Source organism: Natator depressus, chromosome 4 (genome assembly GCF_965152275.1).
Source record: "Natator depressus isolate rNatDep1 chromosome 4, rNatDep2.hap1, whole genome shotgun sequence".
NCBI lineage: Eukaryota > Metazoa > Chordata > Testudines > Cheloniidae > Natator > Natator depressus.
The window spans coordinates 42,935,873-42,957,017 of NC_134237.1; the positions used below are offsets into that span (position 1 = coordinate 42,935,873).

Below are 21,145 nucleotides of genomic sequence, written 5' to 3' on the forward strand. Positions count from 1 at the left end.
AAGGCTTCACACACTCCTATTTCTTCCCACCTACTTTACCCCAACAAAAGTATTAGATAAAGCATACTCAACGCTTCCTCCTATATTTGTCCTAGATATTACTGCCGATACTGCCTTATCATTAGAAGGCAAAGGACGTCTTGACTACCACATGAGCCGGAATAAGAAACGAGAGTACATGATGAAATATGGCACTAAAGGTGCCATTTTGGAGCCTCTGAGTGTGAACCATTTGGAAGTGAAATTCAGGACAAGGAGTGAGAATGGAATTTTAATTCATATCCAGGAAAGCAGCAATTACACTACTGTGAAGGTAGGATTAAAGCTAATGCTGACTTGATTTGATTGGACTGCCTGCTGTGTAGTGATCTAAATCACCTCTTCTGTTTCCCTTGTCTTTTTCTTTATAAAATATTACAGCTTTGACTACTGCAAGGCGCCATTCCAGTATCTTTCATCTTCTCAGCGATTCTTTCATTATTTTCCAAGATATCAGAAGGTCTTACTGGTTTTGTTTCTAATCAGTTTTGTCTAGACTCCAAGTAATGTCTACTTTAAGGCCAGCGTGAACATATTTGTTGCCATATTTGTTAACACTACTAAGTTGCATTCTAATGTGCAAACCTTTTTCCTATTGGCATTTTATGTTGTTTCTTCAGACACTCCCCCACCACCCTGTCAGACTACCAAACACAAGCCAACAAGTTTTCATGAATTCATACTAACACAATACACACCAGACAATCTTATTTCATATCCATAAAGTCACTCTTCGTGGGAGTTTATCTTCTTCACCAGAATGGAGATGTTAAAAAGGCAAACATTACATGATTCTGAGATGTGCCGCTAAATCAGTGCTTTAAGCTCCATGCAGTTTTTTCCAAGTGTTTAGCCCTAAATAAGTTACCTTTCTCAAGAGAAACTGATGGGTTCAGTCCCTGGCTATGACTCAATCCACTTAGTCATAATTCTAAATGAGTACAGCAGTGATGTTGGCAAACCTCTTTATTGGATAGATGCAAGCTCCAAGTTTCCTTGACTACTGGAATTCTTTCAATTTTTTTCCCAACATTTAGAGTAACTCCTACATAAGACCACATTTTCTGTTCCTGAGCCAGCATGGATATTGTCTGCTTGCCTGGTTTCCATTCCTACCAGGAGTTCACAACTTTTCTGACAAAAAGGACTGCATTATCAACTTCCAAAAACCCCATAATCAGTACTTCATTTGCATATAATTTTACAGCATTATTGTATAAAAAACAAATTCATTAAAACATATTTATTTTTATTTGCATTTTCCTTTTTAGATGAATAAAAACTGATAGCTTTTTGTTGCCTAACAATGAAAAGCTGCAGGTAGCTACTTTGCCCTCACCCTATATGTACAGAAAGAGAGCAGTAGTCAGGAGCCATATTTTATGCATCCCTAGCTGCAAGTTGTGCCCCTAGATTCATAACATCTGAGGAGATCTTGTTTTCAATTCTGCAAACTTGGCCTAGTGAAGACTAACTTGATGGGAATAAATAAAATGCTTAAATTTTGCCTACAGTGGAAATTTGGCAGGCAACCTCCGTAAGCATGATAAAAAAAGACAAAGTAGGCTTTGGTGGTTAAAGTGCTAGCGGCTTGTTTACACTAGAACGCCCATCATTTTTAGCAGTGGTGAAGCTACAGCATGGGTGCAGGCAGCAACAATGCACCCCAGCAGCTTCAAAGATGGGGGTCATCATCTGAAGCTGTAGGCGGAAAAGAGCTATTTCCCCTTCAAAGGGGGTTTCCCCCCCTCACCAGCCCTTCTCCCTCTTGTGAGAGCTGGCTTCCTTGTAGAGGGGAGAAGGAGGATGTAGCTGAGAGTGAGTAAGGCAGGAGCTCTGTGGAAGTCCATAGTCTCCTGTGCAACAGAGGGGAGGACTTACAAGCCTACGCACCACTACTAACCAGCAGATCTACTCTTCCATCCCTGGGATTAGTGTAGGGCTGTTCTTTGTTTATTTGTTTGGGGTAGGGGGTTGATTGGGGTTTTTTGGGGGGAGGGAGGGGTTTGGGTTTTTGTTTTTGCTGGTGTGTTGTATACATATGGTGCTAGTTGCCTTTTGGAGACCGGAAAGGAATTTTTCCCTCATTGGCAGATTGATCAGGGTGGGGTGGAGGCTTTTTTTTTTCCTTCACACAGCAGCCCAGGGACCCGATGGATAGGACCATAGGTATGATTCAAGTTTTCACAACTTGGCAGGTGCCCAGTGTAGGCACCATCCGATGGTTTATCAGTTCCCTGATAAACTGGAATTGGAAGTTTAGGGGAAGTCATCGCCTAAAGAAGCTGAGGAATAGGGTTGGGGCTCCCAATCTCTAGTATAGTGGGGAGAAAAAACCCTTTCCTAGTCCTTCAATCCTCATATGAAGGGAGGGTGGTGAGTTCCCAGCCAGAGGCTGGGGACCAGCTGTGGAAGGGTGAGGGGGGGGCCTTCTAACAAGTGGAACAGATTAGGGGAGGAATGATGACCTGCCTTATATGATTTATTGCTGGATAGTTCCCAGATGAGTTAATAAAGTTGCATTCTCATTAAACCACATTCCTTGTATCTTGTCTGTCTTCCTGCCTGTCCGGGGCAATGAGAGATTTTCAGAACCCCTTCATGAAAATGCAGACTGAGGATCGTCTCTGTAGTATTATCAGTCCTTGCTTTTCTCAGTGTGGAAAAGTCAGAGCTTGAGATCAAATCATAAATCCAGCTCTTCCTTCTAGTAGTATGATGCCCTATGTACCGTGGCCAAAATTATCAGTCTTGTTGGCCTGAGTTTGGAGGCCCATTGTCTTCACTGAGAGTTGTGAATTCTCAGCACTTCTGAAAGTCACGCCACTTATTTGAGTGCTTAATTTTTGTAATCTGAGTCTGAATATTTTGGCCCACCTTCAAAATTATTTGGTTACTTGATTTGTGTGGCTTGTTAACGTATTTGAGCAGTAAGATATTAAGCATATGGAAAAGTGGTAAAAATCTGAATGTTTCAATACTAGAACATGTTATAATTAAGCTACAGTACCTAAATCACACCTGCTTTACTCCATTTCACCCATTACAACTCACTGATTTAAATGGAACTACAACAGGATAAAACTGGAGTAACACAGTGATGAATCAGGACCATCAAGATTGCAAGTATTTTCGTTTAGAAAAAAGTTGGAGAATTCGGTGAACTTTCATAATTGGGTTTCTCTTTGTGATGCAGAGGGCTCTTTAATGTAGGAGATGAAGGCATAATAAGATCCAGTGGCTCAAAGCTGAAGCTAGACAAATTCATACTGGAAATAAGTAAAAAGGGGAGGGGGAACAGTTTGGGTAATTAATCACTGAAGCAATTTATAAAGGGATATGATGGATTCTCCATCACTTGAAGTCTATAAATTAAGATTTGTTGTCTTTCTACAAGATCTGTTCTAGCTCAGTCAGAAATGATGGGATAAATGCAGCAGTTACTAGGTGAAATTGTATAGCCTGTATCATACAGGAGATCAAATGATCATTATGGTCCTTTATCCCAGATGTGCAGGAAGAAAGACAAGATGCGAGAGATGTGGTTTAATTGACTTTGTTAACTCATCTGGGAAGTACCCAGCAATGAATCATACAGTGCAGGTCATTGTTCCTTCCTTAATCATTTCCACTTATTTGCAAGCTGCCATCAGCCCTCCAAATCTGGTCGCATCCCATTGCTGGGACTCAGCCTTGCTCCTCTGTATGAGGATAATGAGGCGGGGAGAGTGGGTTGTGTCCTCGTACCAGACGTTAGGATATGCAACCCCTGTTCTGCAGCTTCTTTAGGGCATTCCTCTCTCTAGTTCCACTTCCAATTCTGGTTCATCTGGGAACTAGACCTATGGAATGAGTACTTGCATCAGACACCTGCCAAAATGAGGATCTAGCAATTCATTTGGCTGCCTCCACTCCACCACCCAACCAGGTTCCCAGATAGTTAACAATTCCTTCCCTAACAGTGGTTAAGAATATGCCTGGTCCCTGACTTCCCACTTTACATACCTTCAGCCGTTGTCAACCTGTGGTGCCACTCCCATATCCTCTGCTGTAGTATTTCTCCCTCCCCCCTCCCCCCCCAAAGAGGTCCTTGACCTGCCTTAAATCTCTCTTAACCTTCATGATTAAGTCAGCCCACCTATAAAATCCCAAATAGTTTTCTCCTTATGCACAGAATTCATGTCTAGTGGCTGCTTGTGGCTACCAAAGAGCGTAAGAGGTGAAATGCCATGCCAACACAAAACCCCATTCCTTGCTCCTGAAAATTGGCTTAAAAAGTAAAACTAGCCATTCACACCATTGAACTCTGATTCTCAACCAGGGGCTGCATGTACATCTTGTATGCAGTTGAATGCCAACAACCAACTGCCTGTACCCGTCCGTCCCCTATTCCCTGTTAGGTAGGGTGATCAGACGCCCTGTTTTTAAAGGACAGTCCCGTATTTAAGCCCTCCTGCAGGTGTCTTGACTTTTTCTTAAAAATGGGCAAATTGTCCCATATCTTCTGTCTCCCCACATCAGTACTGACAGGTCCTGTTGCTGGCTGGATCCCTGCTTGCCAGCTGCTCGCTGACTAGTGGTGAGAGGAGGGTCCAGCGGCTGACGATGGGGTTGGGTGTGCGAGGCTGGTGGTGGGGCAAAGCTGAAGCGCATGGGACCGGCTGATCCTCCTGCTGGTCTGTCAGCACAGCCCCCCTCTACGTGCTGGATCTAGGGCCAGCAGGGCCCTGCCCTCCATCCCATTTCAAGCTGGCACTGGCTGCGAGCTGCGGTGGCTGGTGAGTGCGGGCAGGTGCCAGGCAGCAGCTGGTTATGTGTCGCCTCTGCTTCCCATGCATTGGCCATTTATGTGCTCTCCCACTCGCTGTCCTCTCCCTACTTTGCCCCTTTGCCCCTCCCCGAGCCCCGCTGCTCCTCCATATCCCGCCGGGTGGGATGCGTCCCACTCCCAGCGCTGTACAGAGAACCAGCCTCTGGTTAGAGTGCTCAGTTCACCAACAGCCTGGCCGGCAGGCTCCTTTCTTCCCCCACTGCCTCTGGCTGGGCCGGTGCCTTGGGAAAGCTCAAGACCCTCCAGCCCGGTGCACTGGCCAGGAGGAGCGGAGCTCTGTGAGTGCCAGAGCCCCGTACAGCGCTGGCACGGGGAAGCCTCTCTGGCCCTCAGCTAAGCTCTGGAGTGGTGGGGGGAAGTGATTTCCAGCCTGTTTGTGCCCTGACCCTGCATGCTCCACGGACGCACCCTCTTCACCTCCCCCCCACACACACTGCCCTGGGTCCTGCCCCCTGGGAGCACGGGGCTGCTCCATCCCCTAGATTCCCTTCTCTGCTGAGCCACCTCTTTGGCTAGGTTCGCTGAAGTCCGTGCAGTGAGGGTCCCTGGGTTGTGGTGCACAATTCATCCTTAGGGCTTACCCCATTCCTGCCCATGCTGTAGCCAGGGGTCAGAAGGTGGCTGGGTTATGTCCATGGCCAGCAGCAGCCCGGAAGTGTTAATGGCCTTCCTGTGCGGGCAGGAAGGGACAAGCTGCTTCCAGCCACAGGGGAGCGGGGGTTAGGAGAGAGGAGATGAGCTCTGCAAAGACAGGGGCCAGGTCATCCCTCCCTACCCTCCCCTGTAACTGGAAGCAGCTCCAGTCCCTTCCCTCCCACACAGTGCCGAAAGGCTACTGCTGTCCACATTCTGGCAGAAAAATGGGGAGGGGGGCATGTGTTGCCTCGGGAACATGTGGCGCCAGGTACCATGAGAGGCAAGTCTGTCCCCGGGGGCCCAGCCAGTCATGAAGGACAGATATTGCCGGGCAGGGAGGGTTGGGTAGGCGGTTCTCTCCCCCCATACCCCCGTGTGAGAGAGCTCTATGGGAGTGTGGATGTGTCACCTCTCGTGTGTGTTTGTGTGTGTGTGTGGCCCCTCCCCATGTGAACCCTAAAGTCTTAAAGATAAGGTAAATAAAAAGAATCCAACTACACAGTATTTCTTTTTAAGAGGGGCTCAGTCAACTTGATGTTAATTTGGACATTTGTACTGCATAGTTCTGATTGATTGCCGTTGGACTTGCTTGAATATGAATAATTTTACCAGGTGCCTCGTATTCAGCATAAGGAAATATAGTCACCCTACTGTTGGGTCGCAGATGTCACTGCTCCAATCTTGAATGAGCATGAGCCAAATGCACTAGTAGGAATCCCATCATTGTAGGCCCCATTCTCAAGACTGCTACAAGCTGGAATTTTGTGAAGTGTCTCCTCTCACACTGAAGAAAGAGATGCCTATCCCCAGGCAACTATTGTGTAAGCCCTTAATACCATGACTGGGCTAATCCCTGCCTCACCGTTCTCTTGCAGCTCTCTGGACTCACCTTGTCCTCCCTGATCTGTTTTTGACATCCTCACGGTCCAGATGACCTATTGCTCCCCTCACTTTATGTCCCTGAACTCCAAAGCCCTACCAAAAGTATCCCTTAATGACCCAGGCATCATTCACTGACTCTAAATGCTCCAAAAATATGATCAGGAATGCAGCATTTAACAAGGACACTGGCTGGCCGCACTAGCATATCTGATGAAGAACTCAAACTCAAAGAATCTCTATACTGGTGGGTCATTGGGGATCCTCCCTAGGGCCTTTGGATTGAAACCAGACCACTAACAACGTCCTAACCAAAAACCCACTGCAGGATCTGGGTAACCTTTTGTCCTGCAGCAAAATACAGTGTCTGATAAGCGACCGGCAATGGTTGATTATGCCAGCCCACCATGCAATAGTGACAGTACCTGATCTTCAAGAATGGGCCAAATCATAGGCACACTTACCCTCATCTGAAATTGATTAAATCCCCTGAAACCCCAGCGTATGTCTTAGGTGCTACAGATCTCTGCATTAAACCAAGAGTAGTCATGAGCCATGGTTCCAAACGGCCAGCTGCATCTCGTCAGGTTCCTTGTTTGCCAAGTCTCAATTTCTGTCCACCTGTAATCAAGACAAAGTCTTGGCTATGCTGTTTTCAATCGTGGGCACATGTTTGCAGTAAAACAAATATTATAAGTTAAACGCTTCAGGGCAGATATCTCACTGGCCTCATCACTCTGAGTGATTGGAGGGCATATACCATCACCAGGTTGTCATGCCAGAACTGCACTCTTTTGTTCACGAATCTTTCCCACAAATCATCACTGCAACTAAAAAAGGAAAGCAAAATACATAGATGTAAAAGAATAAAAAGCTGTTTGTTCAGTAAAGGGAACTCTTAGGCTATTAACAGTGCATCTAGATGATCATCTTTTGGATTCTGTTTGTTTTTGCTTAGCGGTTCATGCTTTTCTTTATAGCTCATTTGCCAGTCTCATTACCATTTAAATAAAACCCAGAAATGGGATCGTTCAGAGTGTTATCAGCACAAACCATTTGTTTTGAGTTTAGAAATATGGTGTGGTTCAAGGAACTAGGAGCCACATTCCTTTTTCCAGATTGAAGAAGTCACAATCCAGCCTTGTCACTGGAAATTTTATATTTTATATATGCCAGTATTATGTTATTTATGTGTCTGTTACCATTGGCCACATGGAATTTTAAAGAAAAATAAACAGTCCTTAAGGGTAATAAATCACTAGGGAATGTATTGGTTGTTGGCAGGTAGAAGAATTATGTAATGTGGCATTAAAAATTACAGTTCTGGGGTTTAGTATTTCAGTGGGCATTGAAAATGTTGGGTCATATGATTTTTTTCTTTTTGCATAATCGACAAATAAAAGGCAAACTCTTCGGTCTCCATTCCACTTCATCTTTAAAAGACCAAATAACAAAAGTTAAGAACTAATTGAAATATAGCAGAGTGCAAAACTTCACATCATGTAAAAACCACATATTCATTCTAATGAGGTTTTTTAAGAATACTTTTGAATCTAGCAAATGGTGTTGGTTTCGTTATTACAGTCTATGTGACTGACATTCCAAATGTGGGATTCTTTTTATATTGAGGGGTAGTTCAGACATATGCCACCTGGGTTTGCAAAGACAAAAGCACCCTTTCTATTTTTGCAGAGCTTTATTAAAGACATTCTAAATCAAACATTTTCTGATACTCTGTTTTGCTGTGAAGTTTTCTAAAAAGGTATCCATTAACTATCAGACTTATCTGTCAGACATAATCTATCAGACTTATCAGGTATATCTAGAAAATGAACTTGACCCAAGTGGCAAAATGTGCTGGATACGTTCTAGTCCTTTGAGCAGTCATTCATTTCGAACTGCTGCCAAGACATGTGCATGTTCTGACAGCTGTGATGGGGATCTAATCTATAAGACCCAAACTCTTCAGCCTGCATCATGCATTATTTCTTTCATGAAGATAGAATACTTGTGTGCTTAACAGTTTCTAGAAACTGGAGCAGTAGCATCATGCTACCCAGTGCTTCACCTCACACTTCTGATTGGGTAACTTTATTCTTCATGGAAATAACTGTTTACGGAATTGTGTTTACGGAAACTTCACAAATGCTATCAGTGTCTATACTTCTTCGAGTGCTTGCTTCGAGTGAGACAAGGAAAATTGAACCATCTTGTTATGCATGTGTCTAAACTGAGTAATCAAATGATTTTGTTGCTTTTTCCTCATCCCTTCTGCTCCTAGCTGACTGTTACTCTTACTTGCTGTCAGAATGAAAATTAGATGCATGCTCTTTGGGGCAAGGGAAGTGTCTGTTCTGAAAAGCACCTCGCCACTTATAATAAAAAAGAAGCACTTGGAAATGCTGCGCAAAAACATGTTTTGTTCAATGGACCTCAGAGCATTTGATCCGTGAACTTCTAAGGGAATATCAGTCAGACACCAATCAGTTTGGCAAAGACAAACATTTTTTCATTGTTCACCATTTTGAATTTCTTCAACAAGAACATATAAGATACTATTGACTATATCCAACTATCTTACTTTGTACCAGAAATGATGACTTTATGTAGTGCCCATATCATGTGTATTCTCTGTATATTAATGCAAAATAATTTGGTTTTAAAAGAAAAAAATGTGGAATCTCACTAAAGGCAAATTCAGGTGGCTTCATACATTAGGGGCATTTATTTGTGTGACTAAAATGGTCATTGCTTTTTCCCCCTTCCTTTATAACAGTTAAATGATTTGGGTTATAATGATCAAACGGTACCCTGAGCCATTGTGTTTTATTTGTGGTGCATTGTTGTAATTTTAATAATATACCATTTGCCTTTTTCCAATGTTTTTATAGATAAAGAGTGGCAAAGTGCATTACACATCTGATGCTGGGGTTGCTGGGAAAGTGGAGAGGAATATTCCTGAAGTTTACACTGCAGATGGTCAATGGCATTCCCTCCTTATTGAAAAGAATGGATCTGCCACGGTTCTATCCATTGACAAGATCTACAGCAGAGAGATTCTCCTTGTCACACAAGACTTTGGAGGACTTAACGTTCTTACAGTTTCTCTGGGAGGAATCCCACCAAGTCACACTCCCAGAAGCACTGAGACAGGTAAAAAAGAGAATGCACATACACATATGTATATATCTTTTAAAAACATCATCCTGACAGGAGTGAATTATGTAGATATGAAACACTGGTCGATTTACACCTGTGACCTCAAGTAGGGGGTCCCGTTTACTAAATGTTTTAAAAAAATATTGTAGGGATTATTACTAGGCCAAATCCTACAGACCCTGAGTCAGGAAAACTTCCATTTCAAATCAATGACAGTTTTTCTTGAGTAGGACTGCAAGATTTGTCCTTTTATTATGTATTTTAATTTGTTTTTGTTTTCAAAGGAATGTGTTTAGTTTTTGAAGGATCAAAAACGCATAATACTGTATGACAGCCTATGTCATTGCCATATTTCTCTTTGTGTCTCTTTAATCTGAGACAGTGAATAAATCTTATTATTTTCCTTATATCAGTTGAAATATTCTTACTTTAGTCCAAATCTTGCAAATCCAGGCAAATGTTTTACCCAGGTAAATGAGAATTTTGCCTCAGTAGGGGTTTGGTAAGAACTGCACTATTTGGCCTGTCATTAATGTGATTACAATGATTTCTGCAATTCCAACTTCCTTCTGCTTTATGCTCCTGTCAGAAGTAAATCCTCCTCTTTCTTCATCTGAGAAACAGAAACTAAGTGCAATAAGAAACACCCACTGAACAATGTAAAACTGTTGAGAATAGATCAGTTCCCTTTGAGAGTTAAAGCATCAATATAAGACTCTGATAACAGAACTAATCAACTTTTTAGCTAATATTCTGTTTGTGATAAGAAAAGATAGACATGATTTTTAACTGCAGACTGTGAGGTATGCTTGACAGAGCAGACATATGTTTAAAAATCAGTCTTCATATTGAAAACCTGACTAACTCAAAAGATTATCACCAGATAAAGTAATTTCACTGTTGAAAGTTAACACTTCACATTTTTGACAATATCCAATGTAAACAATGACTTCCACTCATGGTGAGTTGATGCAAGATGTGATGTGAAATTGCATGCAGGCCATATCTGACCCCGTCCTTTTTTACATACGTGTTTCATGACCAAACTACAGTCTATGCATTAAAAAATAGAGAAATTTGTAGCAAAGCAGGAATAAAGAAAAATGAGGACAGTAACTCCTAACACATTGACTGATGGAGAAATAAACAAATTCTGACAGTCTGGCTTGCATTAGGAATGCACACTCCAAAATCTTTTTCATGTTTTTTAAATATTGGATTACATTGTGTAGGACTTACCAAAGTTTTACAAAGAGGAGATATAAAACTCTGTGTGAACTCAGATGTTTGAAAATTTCTGAAGTACTAGGAGAGGCAGACAAAGACATACATGGGGGGCAGTCCAATATTGTAAATCTAATATTGTAAATCCAATAATGCACTGAAACCCAAGTAGACCTGACACAATCACAATTGCTACAGATCATATGTCTGGGAGAAAGAGACCACCAGGAATGAAGCAAGCAAATCCTCCATTTTACTTGGTTCCCAACCTGAACCTAAATCCTCAATTTCCCCTTTATTCAGAAATATAAAAATAGGAAAAAATGAATATTAGAGCAATGATGAAAGAAAACACAGCTCTTTCACAAAAGAAACCTATCACTGCCATGGCATAGGAAGAGCATGTGTGTAAAACTTGGCAGTATCCTTAATACAATATGACTCGCATCTCTGATCATAACATATTTGACACTGAAAACAGCTACTCTTTCATTTCTGACATCAGAGTGTGCACAGTCTTTAAAATAGTGTCCTTTGAAATCTAAAGTCAGTCCTGCCATCCAGTATGCCTTGACTAAATCTGCTATTTCATAGCAGAGTCAATATTCATACCATTTATCTCTATGCTAGGCATCTTTAAAGAGTCCTCCACAATTTATAGCAATGTTAGTATAAATATCTGCAATCTATCACCTCCAACGATAATATTTACACTTGTTGAAACTTTCTCAGACATCAGTAATGAATGAAATGTTTACTCCTCTTTTATTGTTTGTAATTTAAAACTGCTATATTTCATCGTTCGATTGGCACTCATATTTTTTTACTTCTTTCTCAAGCATTTTTATTATATTCTATAAGATGCAATTTATTTTGAATAGCTTCCTGCAAACAAGCCATCACAACAATGCATTCTAGAGACAATCAATCCTAAGGAAAAAAGGAAGGTTTTAAAGTGAGATATTACGTTTTGCTGTGACTCAGGCTATGGCTACACTACAGCCGTGTCACTAAGGTGACCAGATATCCTGATTTTATAGGGACAGTCCCAATTTTTGGCTCTTTTTCTTATATAGGCTCCTGTTACCCCCCAATCCCTGTCCTGATTTCTCACATTTGCTGTCTGGTCACCCTACGTGTCGCTAAAAACCACGCAGTGTAGCTGCTGTTTTTCAGCAGGAGAGAGAGGCAGAGGCTTTGTCTCTCCTGCTGAGAAAGTGCTGTTCACACCAGTGCTTTTCGCCAGTAAAACATTAGTCATTTGGGGGAGTATTTCTTTAACACCCCTGAACGACAAAAGTTTTGCCGATGAAGTGCCAGTGTAGACAAACCCTCAGTGACTTAGAGTTGAGGAGAGAGTTCCAGATAGATACTAGTGAAAGAATTATCCTCCAATCACCCTCTAACTTCTGAAAGCTTCAGGGAGGAGACTGAGAGAAAGCCAATATTGGAGTTGTAGAATAGGTATATAGCCGGATATTCAGAGCCAAATTTTCAGACTTCTGCACGCACATAATCTGTGTGTATTACAACAACTGTGTGTGCATTCACAGTAATTAGATGTGTAAATTATGGATTGGTTTGTCTCAAATAGCCATACCATGGAGTAAAGGTCAATGCAAAGCTTTACTGCCTCAAGGATCTACTGCAAAGGACTGTGTCTCAGGGAAGCACAATCCCTCCCTGAACTCCTGTCTGCACAGAGGAAGAGTACCACTTGCTTCCCACTACTCTGCTCGTACCACTTGCTTCCCACTACTCTGCTCTTGGGAGGATTTGCTCCCTTGAAGACACAACAACCAGGGATAATTTAGCCCTACCTGCTTTCACAATTCTGAAAACCTGGGTCATAGTTAAGAGATGGTGTTAGACCCAAACCTGTTAGATTCAGAGGCATGAAGCCATGAACATCTTGCTTCCTAAAGCAATAGAGGTGAGGACTCTGGCTATAGCACAGTGGAATATTTACAGTCTAAAGAGTGGGACATTAGAAAGACTACAGAAAAAAATAATTGCATTAGACAAGCCATGAATTTGTTAAGCCATGAATCAGGACTTCAGCAAAGCCAGGGTCAAGGTAAGGGTGATAGGCAGATTTAGAGATAAGGGAAAAGTCAGAGGGAAAAGAAGGTTTGAGATCTTGGATGACATGAAGATGTGTGGCTTTAGGAATAACCTCTGTTATAAATTAAGACTGTAGAGTGAACACATGTTGAAATTCCTTTTGGGTACTTTAAATACTGATTGTCTGAACTATGCTCATGCATATTTTTTACCAGGGAATGAATTTATAAATTTGATTTTAGTCCAGTGTTTTGGCATATATGCATTCCAGGCAAGATTATGGATGGTTTCCATATAAAGTCATTGGACATAGGAGTCCCAATCGCATAACCATCTCTTTAATTAAAGGGGTCTGTGATCTGATAATGGATTTGGTGAACTTAGAAGTTATATGGGAAGAAAATGTATGCTTCTCCTAAATTCAGCCACTCATTGATTACTCAGTACTTTAGCATAATAATTCTGTTTTCATGAAAAGCAAAATTAGAATAAAGATCTGAAAATATAACCCTTAAACAGCATCTCGATGGGTCACAGCACAGTTTAGAGACTCAGGTGACAGTCACAAAAATATTCATTTGTATTTCAAAGCTCACATCTAATCTTGTCACCAGATGACAGAAATGTGTATGTTTGCAAATGCCTTTTTTAATCTGAAGCTTTTTTTTCTCTTGGTGTGAGCTTTATTTCTAAGCTAAAAAGCTTGTGGCAGATGATTTCCAAGCCGAAAATGGGTCTTGTGCTATACAATGTATGTTTATTTTACATTTAAAAACTGAATTCAAATATTCAAACTTGGGTGCCTACACCTCCATATTTAGGCACCTTCATAAAAGTGACCTGATTTTTCCAACATACTGGAGGCACTGGGGGCTGTGGGATGATTAGTGTTTTTCTGTGCTTCTGAAAAAAAAAGGCCATTTATTTCAGTACGAGATGCCTACACTTGGGATGCAGGTTTGAAAATGTTGACCTAAGCATGTTTTTGTTAACCTGGGATTTTGAACTTGTATTAATAAAACCTCAAGCTCTCTCCAACTCCTTATTTAGCAGACTTTAAAAAAAGCCTTTTGCAAGATGTTTTTAAATCATTTATAAAGTGACTATTCAAAGAGAATAATGTTCAGATAAATTATTTAACTGCTTGCTTGTCATTATCTTCCATCACTCTGTACACAGTATGGGAAAAATATTTATTTTTAAAAAATACCATTAACAGTGTCTAGTAAATGTTGTGCTAGAAGTTCTTTAGAATGATCCTTCTTTATTTAACCTTGCTGTTGCTCCTTAACACTTTTCTCAAAGCAGGTTTCCATGCTTGCTCCATTTGCAGTGATAGTGAGATTTTATCAAAAAGTTTATGAGCAAATGACTCATTAAATACCCCCAGGCAAATAACTACCAAAAGAAAGTAAGTTCTTAAAATTTGAGGCTAAACCTGAGAAGGCAGTGGACCCAATTCTTATGTCAATTACACTGATGCAAAGCTGCAGTAACTCCAGTGAATTCAGTGGATTACTCCAGACTGATATTAGTGTAACTAAGATAATTATCTGTTCACCTAAATGAAACACAAAATATTTTTAAAGCTAAAATTATTGGGACACATTATGCCCTCAGTCACACCCCTGCAATGCTACTGAAATCAGTAAGGTTTCTTGAGTGTAATTAAGAGCATAACTTGGCCTACTAATTTACACTTGCAGGAGACACTGCATACTGATTAAATTGACTTCAGTAAATAAAGGTTATTGTATTCTTGGGTTATCCAAAATGCTGCTTTTAATGTTGGTCCTTTACAAAACTGCAGGAACAGTTGCATTATAAGGGTTGAGTATGCACTGTATGGAACTTTTCTACAAATCATACAAATCACCTTGCATATTGTGACTATTCTGTGAGATTCCTTTTTGACACTGAACATTGGAATTTTGTTTTGATTGTGTGGACACTGTCTCTTGAGGTGCCAAAGTGACTGTCGTTCTTTCTCCCTAGGTTTTGATGGCTGTTTTGCCTATGTGAAGTACCGTGGAGAAAGCCTTCCTTTCAGTGGAAAGCACAGCATTGCTACCATATCCAAAACGGACCCCTTTGTGAAGATTGGCTGCCGAGGTCCCAACATTTGTGCCAGCAATCCATGCTGGGGTGAATTAATGTGCATTAACCAGTGGTATGCATATAAATGTGTCCCTCCAGGAGCCTGTGCCTCCAACCCTTGCCAGAATGGTGGCAGCTGTGAACCTGGTGCGCATTCTGGATTTACCTGCAGCTGTCCTGAATCATACACAGGAAGAACATGTGAGACTGTAGTGGCTTGTCTTGGTATCTTGTGTGCCCAGGGGCATGTGTGCAAGGGTGGAATCAATGGAGGACACATATGCGTCCCTCACCCTCACCAGGCTGAGCTCTCTCTGCCACTCTGGGCTGTTCCTGCTATTGTTGGCAGTTGTGCTACAGTTCTTGCCCTGCTTGTCCTTAGCCTGATCCTCTGTAATCAGTGTAGGGGAAAGAAGACAAAAGTGCCAAAGGAGGAGAGGAAAACAAAGGAAAAGAAGAAAAAAGGGAGTGAGAATGTTGCATTTGATGATCCTGACAACATTCCACCCTATGGCGATGACATGACTGTCAGGAAGCAGCCTGAAGGGAACCCTAAACCTGATATAATTGAAAGAGAAAACCCTTACCTCATCTATGATGAGACAGACATACCCCATAATACAGAGACTATACCCAGTGCCCCTCTGGCTTCTCCTGAACCTGAGATAGAGCACTATGACATTGAAAATGCAAGCAGCATTGCTCCTTCAGACGCAGACATCATTCAGCACTACAAGCAGTTCCGGAGTCACACGCCCAAATTCTCTATCCAGAGGCATAGCCCACTAGGCTTTGCAAGGCAGTCCCCAATGCCACTGGGAGCAAGCAGCTTGACTTATCAACCTTCATACAGTCAGGGACTAAGGACAACTTCCTTAAGCCACTCTGCATGCCCTACTCCCAACCCTTTGTCTCGTCACAGCCCTGCTCCATTCTCCAAGTCATCAGCTTTCTACAGAAACAGTCCAGCAAGGGAACTTCATCTGTCAATAAGAGAAGGGAGTCCTTTGGAGATGCACAATGATGTCTGCCAGCCTGGAATTTTTAACTATGCCACTAGACTAGGGAGAAGAAGTAAGAGTCCCCAGACCATGGCAACTCATGGTTCCAGACCAGGAAGTCGCCTAAAGCAACCAATAGGACAGATTCCTCTGGAGACTGCTCCTCCTGTAGGACTCTCTATTGAAGAGGTGGAGAGACTTAACACTCCTCGCCCTAGAAATCCAAGCATCTGTAGTGCTGATCACGGAAGGTCTTCTTCAGAGGAGGACTGCAGAAGGCCACTGTCAAGAACAAGGAATCCAGCTGATGGTATTCCAGCTCCAGAATCATCATCTGATAGTGACTCCCATGAGTCTTTCACTTGCTCAGAAATGGAGTATGATAGAGACAAGCCTATGGTGTACACATCCAGAATACCCAAATTATCTCAAGTCAATGAGTCAGATGCAGATGATGAAGACAATTATGGTGCTAGGCTGAAGCCTAGGAGGTACCCTGGCCGGAGAGCTGAGGGTGGGCCTGTGGGTGCACAAGCAACAACATCTAATATTGCTGAGAACACATTGCCCATAAAGCTTGGACAGCAAACTGGAAATTTCAACTGGGACAACCTTTTGAACTGGGGTCCAGGTTTTGGACATTATGTGGATGTTTTCAAAGATTTGGCATCACTCCCAGAAAAAGCAGCAGCAGCAAACACAAATGAAGAAAGCAAAGGTGGTACAACAAAGCCCGTTTCCAAAGATGGGGAAGCAGAACAATATGTATAGACTTCATATTCTAGCATTGTCAAAATGCAAAATCATGGAACAGTGAAACCATTGTATGGTTGTAGATAAGTGAAAGTCAGCATTTTAAGCCCAGGCCAGTGTGGTTGGAGGAGACTTTTAAAAATAATAACCATTATGCTGCTGAAACAGACTTAAAACATTTTTAATTTAATTATGCTTGGATGAATTTATTTCTCCTGCATGCATTGTATTTTAAAAACGAGACATTCAGCATGCAGCATTTGAAAAGGGTTTCCTATTTACCATTGTTTGGTTTGTGATTTTTAAATTAATAATGCTTTGATCTGAAAATAAGCTCAGATGTTTTTATTGTGGGGAGTGTGTGTATTGTCTACAACTTAATAACTTGTTTTGCAATGCAAGAGTATTGAGGATTTCAATGAATTTCAGTTTCAATCTTCCCTTGAGAGACACATGTAAGAAGGAGGGTGAATGAAGGAATTACGCTATTAGAGTCTCTCAGAAAATGTACTTACCATATCCTGCAATTCCTCTATGTGTAAACTTTAAGGAAGAAATAAGCTTGAGTAATTGCTAGCAACAGTGCTGTAAGTTTTATCCATACAAGAGGTGCTAGAAGCGGCTCAACCTGTCTAGCACTTTAGGATTTTTTTCATTGACAAAGTTGTGTGAGAGCTTCTGAATCACTATGAAATATTTTTGGATTCTTATCCCCCACCCCTGCACTCCCCCAGTGCTTCCCCCGGCATGAAATTATTGGAAGTTGTCAGATCAAACAGATAGTATAGCCTACAGAGGCAGCATGTTCTAATGGATTGCAACCAGACTAGATACTAGGAGCTCCTGAGTTCTAATCTCAGCTCAGACATGGGTCAAATCATTCAATCTCTCAAGTTTCAGTTGCCCCATCTGTACAATGGGGGCATGACGATAATAATACTTACTTGCCAGCCTCACAGGGGTGTTGTGAGGATTCATCAGCTAACATCTGTAAAGTGCTTAGATGTCATAAAGCACTCTGATCAGTGTTATTATTATTATTAAAGCACTGCCTTGCCCATGTGACCATTTTCTGCATTACACAAGTTTCTGAGACAGAAACTTTTGAAGAATTATTTATTGTATAAAAAATTATTGCACTCTAGCATTTTGGAGCTGATATGAGAGAAAACTCCTCGCAGATTGACTTACAATAGCTTATTGTTTGTTCTGAATCCCCTAAAATGTGTAGGCTAAATAGAAATTCACAAAACTCTTCATGTGTTCCTGCGGACCTGAAGATCCTATTGTACTGTGTAAAGACTTTTTTTTTTACCTAAACTGTGTTTTTGATATCAATATTTTCCTATGCTGAATAGTTTTCTTACTTTCAGGGAAGGTAAGAAAAATACTTTTTTTTTTACATTTGTTACTTATGTAACATCCATATTTTTCACCTTTTGATAAATTTGTAACATACTGTATGCTTTCTACTTGTAAATGCCAATAATAGAATTAAAATATTTATTTAAAAAGTGTAGTGCATATCATTCAAAATACTTCTTATTTGTTACTCTCTTTCTGTTTTCATCCCTTGATATTCTTTTTACCAGTTCCTCCATGGCATATGGTCTTTAAGAACAGTGTTGTTGGCCTCAGACATATGCACAGAGTTCTGTCATGGTGAATGACATGTTAATTCATTTCCACTAAGTATTGAGCTATTCCTTTTATTCTGCAGTTTTCATATCTGTGGTGTAATGTCAACCAGGGACAGAACCTAAATAATGAGTTAAACTGGCTTTCTATAGGGCTGGTGGGGAGCACAGTGAAAAGTGTCACACACATTTGTTGCGTGGAAGAAATTCGTCACAATGTAGTCAGTCAGCACAAGACCTATGCACCACCTTAAGTCCTGCTTAAGTTTTGTGCTGTGCCTTTTGCAATGGGGTGCATTTCAACCAGTGTGAGAGCGATTTGCCTCACATGCCGTTATGTCCTTCCGGCATTATAGGAGTGGTATTAATGTTTTTAGACAGGAGAGGCATTCATCTTTACTAGGGAAATGGAAAGGAGGAAGGGTGGGTATCCTTAAAGCTTGGAGAGAGGTTCAAAAGAATCCTCTCTCCTTGAATAAAAAAAGCTGCTTTCCACCACATATGCATTTAGACAGATGTCTATTAATAATTTAATGTCCATTTTACATGGTGGTATACTACTTTGGGGTATATGTGTAATAAATAGTTATATGTCTTTATACACACTCATCCATGATTTCCATCTTCATTCAAGTCCCAACCTTTCTGAAGTGTAGGCAATAGGACTGTAAGAGAAAGAAGAATCTTTGGGGAAGTGTTTTTACTGTGCAGTTTTTATATTTATAAAAGAGTAAATCAAACTTTTGAAAACTACTTACATTTAAGTTAGTGAAGGAGAATATAAGCCATGGAAAACTTAGTGTGAAAGAATATAAGAATATAGAATATAAACCATGGCTGTTAGTGTGAAAGATGAGGTTGGAGTGAATGATTTGTCAGGATGGACTAGTTGTCTCTTTCTTTTCTTTGGAGAACTTACGCAAATGATAAATAGTTACATATAAAGAATAACAGCTAAAGTTTTCATATGCATTACTGTATTTGTTCTAGATTTATTGGCCATCTTGTGTCTGATCTGACAAAAGAGACTTAACACACTCTTTTGACTAAATACGTTGCTGTTTTCAAGTTGTCACCCAACAATCAGAGCACTCAGCAGAAGATAACAGGCCAGAACAGTACACATTTGTATATAAGTAGTTACATCTGAAATAACAGGAGATCCACAAATGATTTCTCAGTCTGAAAACTTTCTGTAATTAAACATCTGTCAAAAAGCTGCATGTTTGGTTTGACTATTATCCTCTAATACTGACTGTACCAGATGCAAGCAGTGATTTTAACAACACATGAAAGCGTCAGGGAACAAAATCTTTTGAAATTAACACTAAACACATTGAGACCTGCATTATACCAGTTAAAAACTCTGAGATTATCAGTTTATTTTGTTACAGGGAAATAATATGCAATGTGGGTTTACTCTAGATTGATGGCATTCCTTTAATGTGGCTTCAGTCTATACATTTGGAGTGCATTAATCTAAGCTCCCTTTTCATATTGTCTGTGATCAATCAAAATATATTTCATTGTTTACTGATTTCTTTGTGATTCCCTGTTTCTGATCCTCAGATAAAAGCAAGAAGATGTTTATGATGCCTCATCCCTCAATAAAATTTCATTCACATAACCAGATATTCTCCCCAAGTCCTAGAGTACACTCAAATCCTCTGATGGAGGAGACTGGAACCCCAAACATACACACATATAGACTGCTGAATATTAAAAATAACTTGCACAAGAATAGTTTTTCTATATGCCCAAGTCCACCAGTCTGAACTGTTAAGGTGCAACTCCTTCTGTGGATTTGATTTAACAGGCTGTAGCTAGTCACTTCAGACTGGTGGGCTCAAGATGCAAAAAACACCTTTTAAGGTAAAATTCTGCTTTTTCATGACATGATCACAAATATCCTCATCTCTGAGACAATCACTCTATTTTATTATATAATGTAGAAAACCCATATTGGGCTATATTATGCTACTGATCTATGAGCAGAATTGAACTGATATTACTGGAGAGTTTTGCCTAGAAATCTGTAGCACATTGTAGGCAAGTCATAGATAATTGAATGGAAACAAAATAATCTCCATCATTGTCCATTCCCCTTCATATCTTAAAAATCCAAAGCCATGATCCTTTAAGCACTTATGTTTGTCAATAACTTTACATCCAGGAGCAATTCCAATGAAATCAATGGGATTAAACCGTATGTAAAGTTATGCACTAGCTTACATGCTTGCAGGATTTGGGGCCTGATTACGCCCTATTGATGTCAGTGGAGATTGCTTGCATGTAACTCAGGGTAAAATTGGGCTCCAAATATTCCAGTTAAGAATTATTTTGATCAAAATGAGCTTTTCCCTCAGATGTATTGCTGTAACTCATCTTCTAAATGACTGAAAATAAAATGTTAAAAATCTTTTTCAAATCATCCATATTCAAAATGACTGTAGTATTAAAATAAATGATAGTGTAAAGGCAGGGAAATATGTGTGTGTGTATATATATATATATATTCATTTCTTCTAATTGATGGGATGTCACACCTCACATTGTGGAAATACTGTATCTATATTATCCCACCACACATTTCTTGGAATAAAAATTCTGACTGTGAAAAGGCCTTAATATATAACTCCAGGATAAGCCTTCATATTCTATTCAAAATCAACAGAGATGAGAAAAGCACCACCGAATTTTCCAACACAAAACAAAATGGAAACATTTGTATGTTAGTAGTGCTTACTCCTTAGTTATTCTCACTGATGTATCAGGGCTTCCTTATCTGTTTTGTTGGTGTTTTCTTTTTCTTTTCCTAGATGCAT

The 21,145-nt window shown here is 40.6% G+C and overlaps 1 protein-coding gene across 1 annotated transcript in view; it reads left to right on the forward strand.

Moving 5' to 3' along the window:
- FAT4 (FAT atypical cadherin 4) overlaps nucleotides 1-18,166 on the forward strand; it is a 227,100-nt gene extending 208,934 nt beyond the window's left edge. The window contains exons 15-17 of the mRNA XM_074950834.1: nucleotides 96-313; nucleotides 9,277-9,538; nucleotides 14,828-18,166. Coding sequence (XP_074806935.1) covers nucleotides 96-313; nucleotides 9,277-9,538; nucleotides 14,828-16,701 — 2,354 coding nt within the window. The 3' untranslated portion in view covers nucleotides 16,702-18,166. The remainder of the gene's footprint in view (nucleotides 1-95; nucleotides 314-9,276; nucleotides 9,539-14,827) is intronic.
- Nucleotides 18,167-21,145: the final 2,979 nt, after the last annotated feature.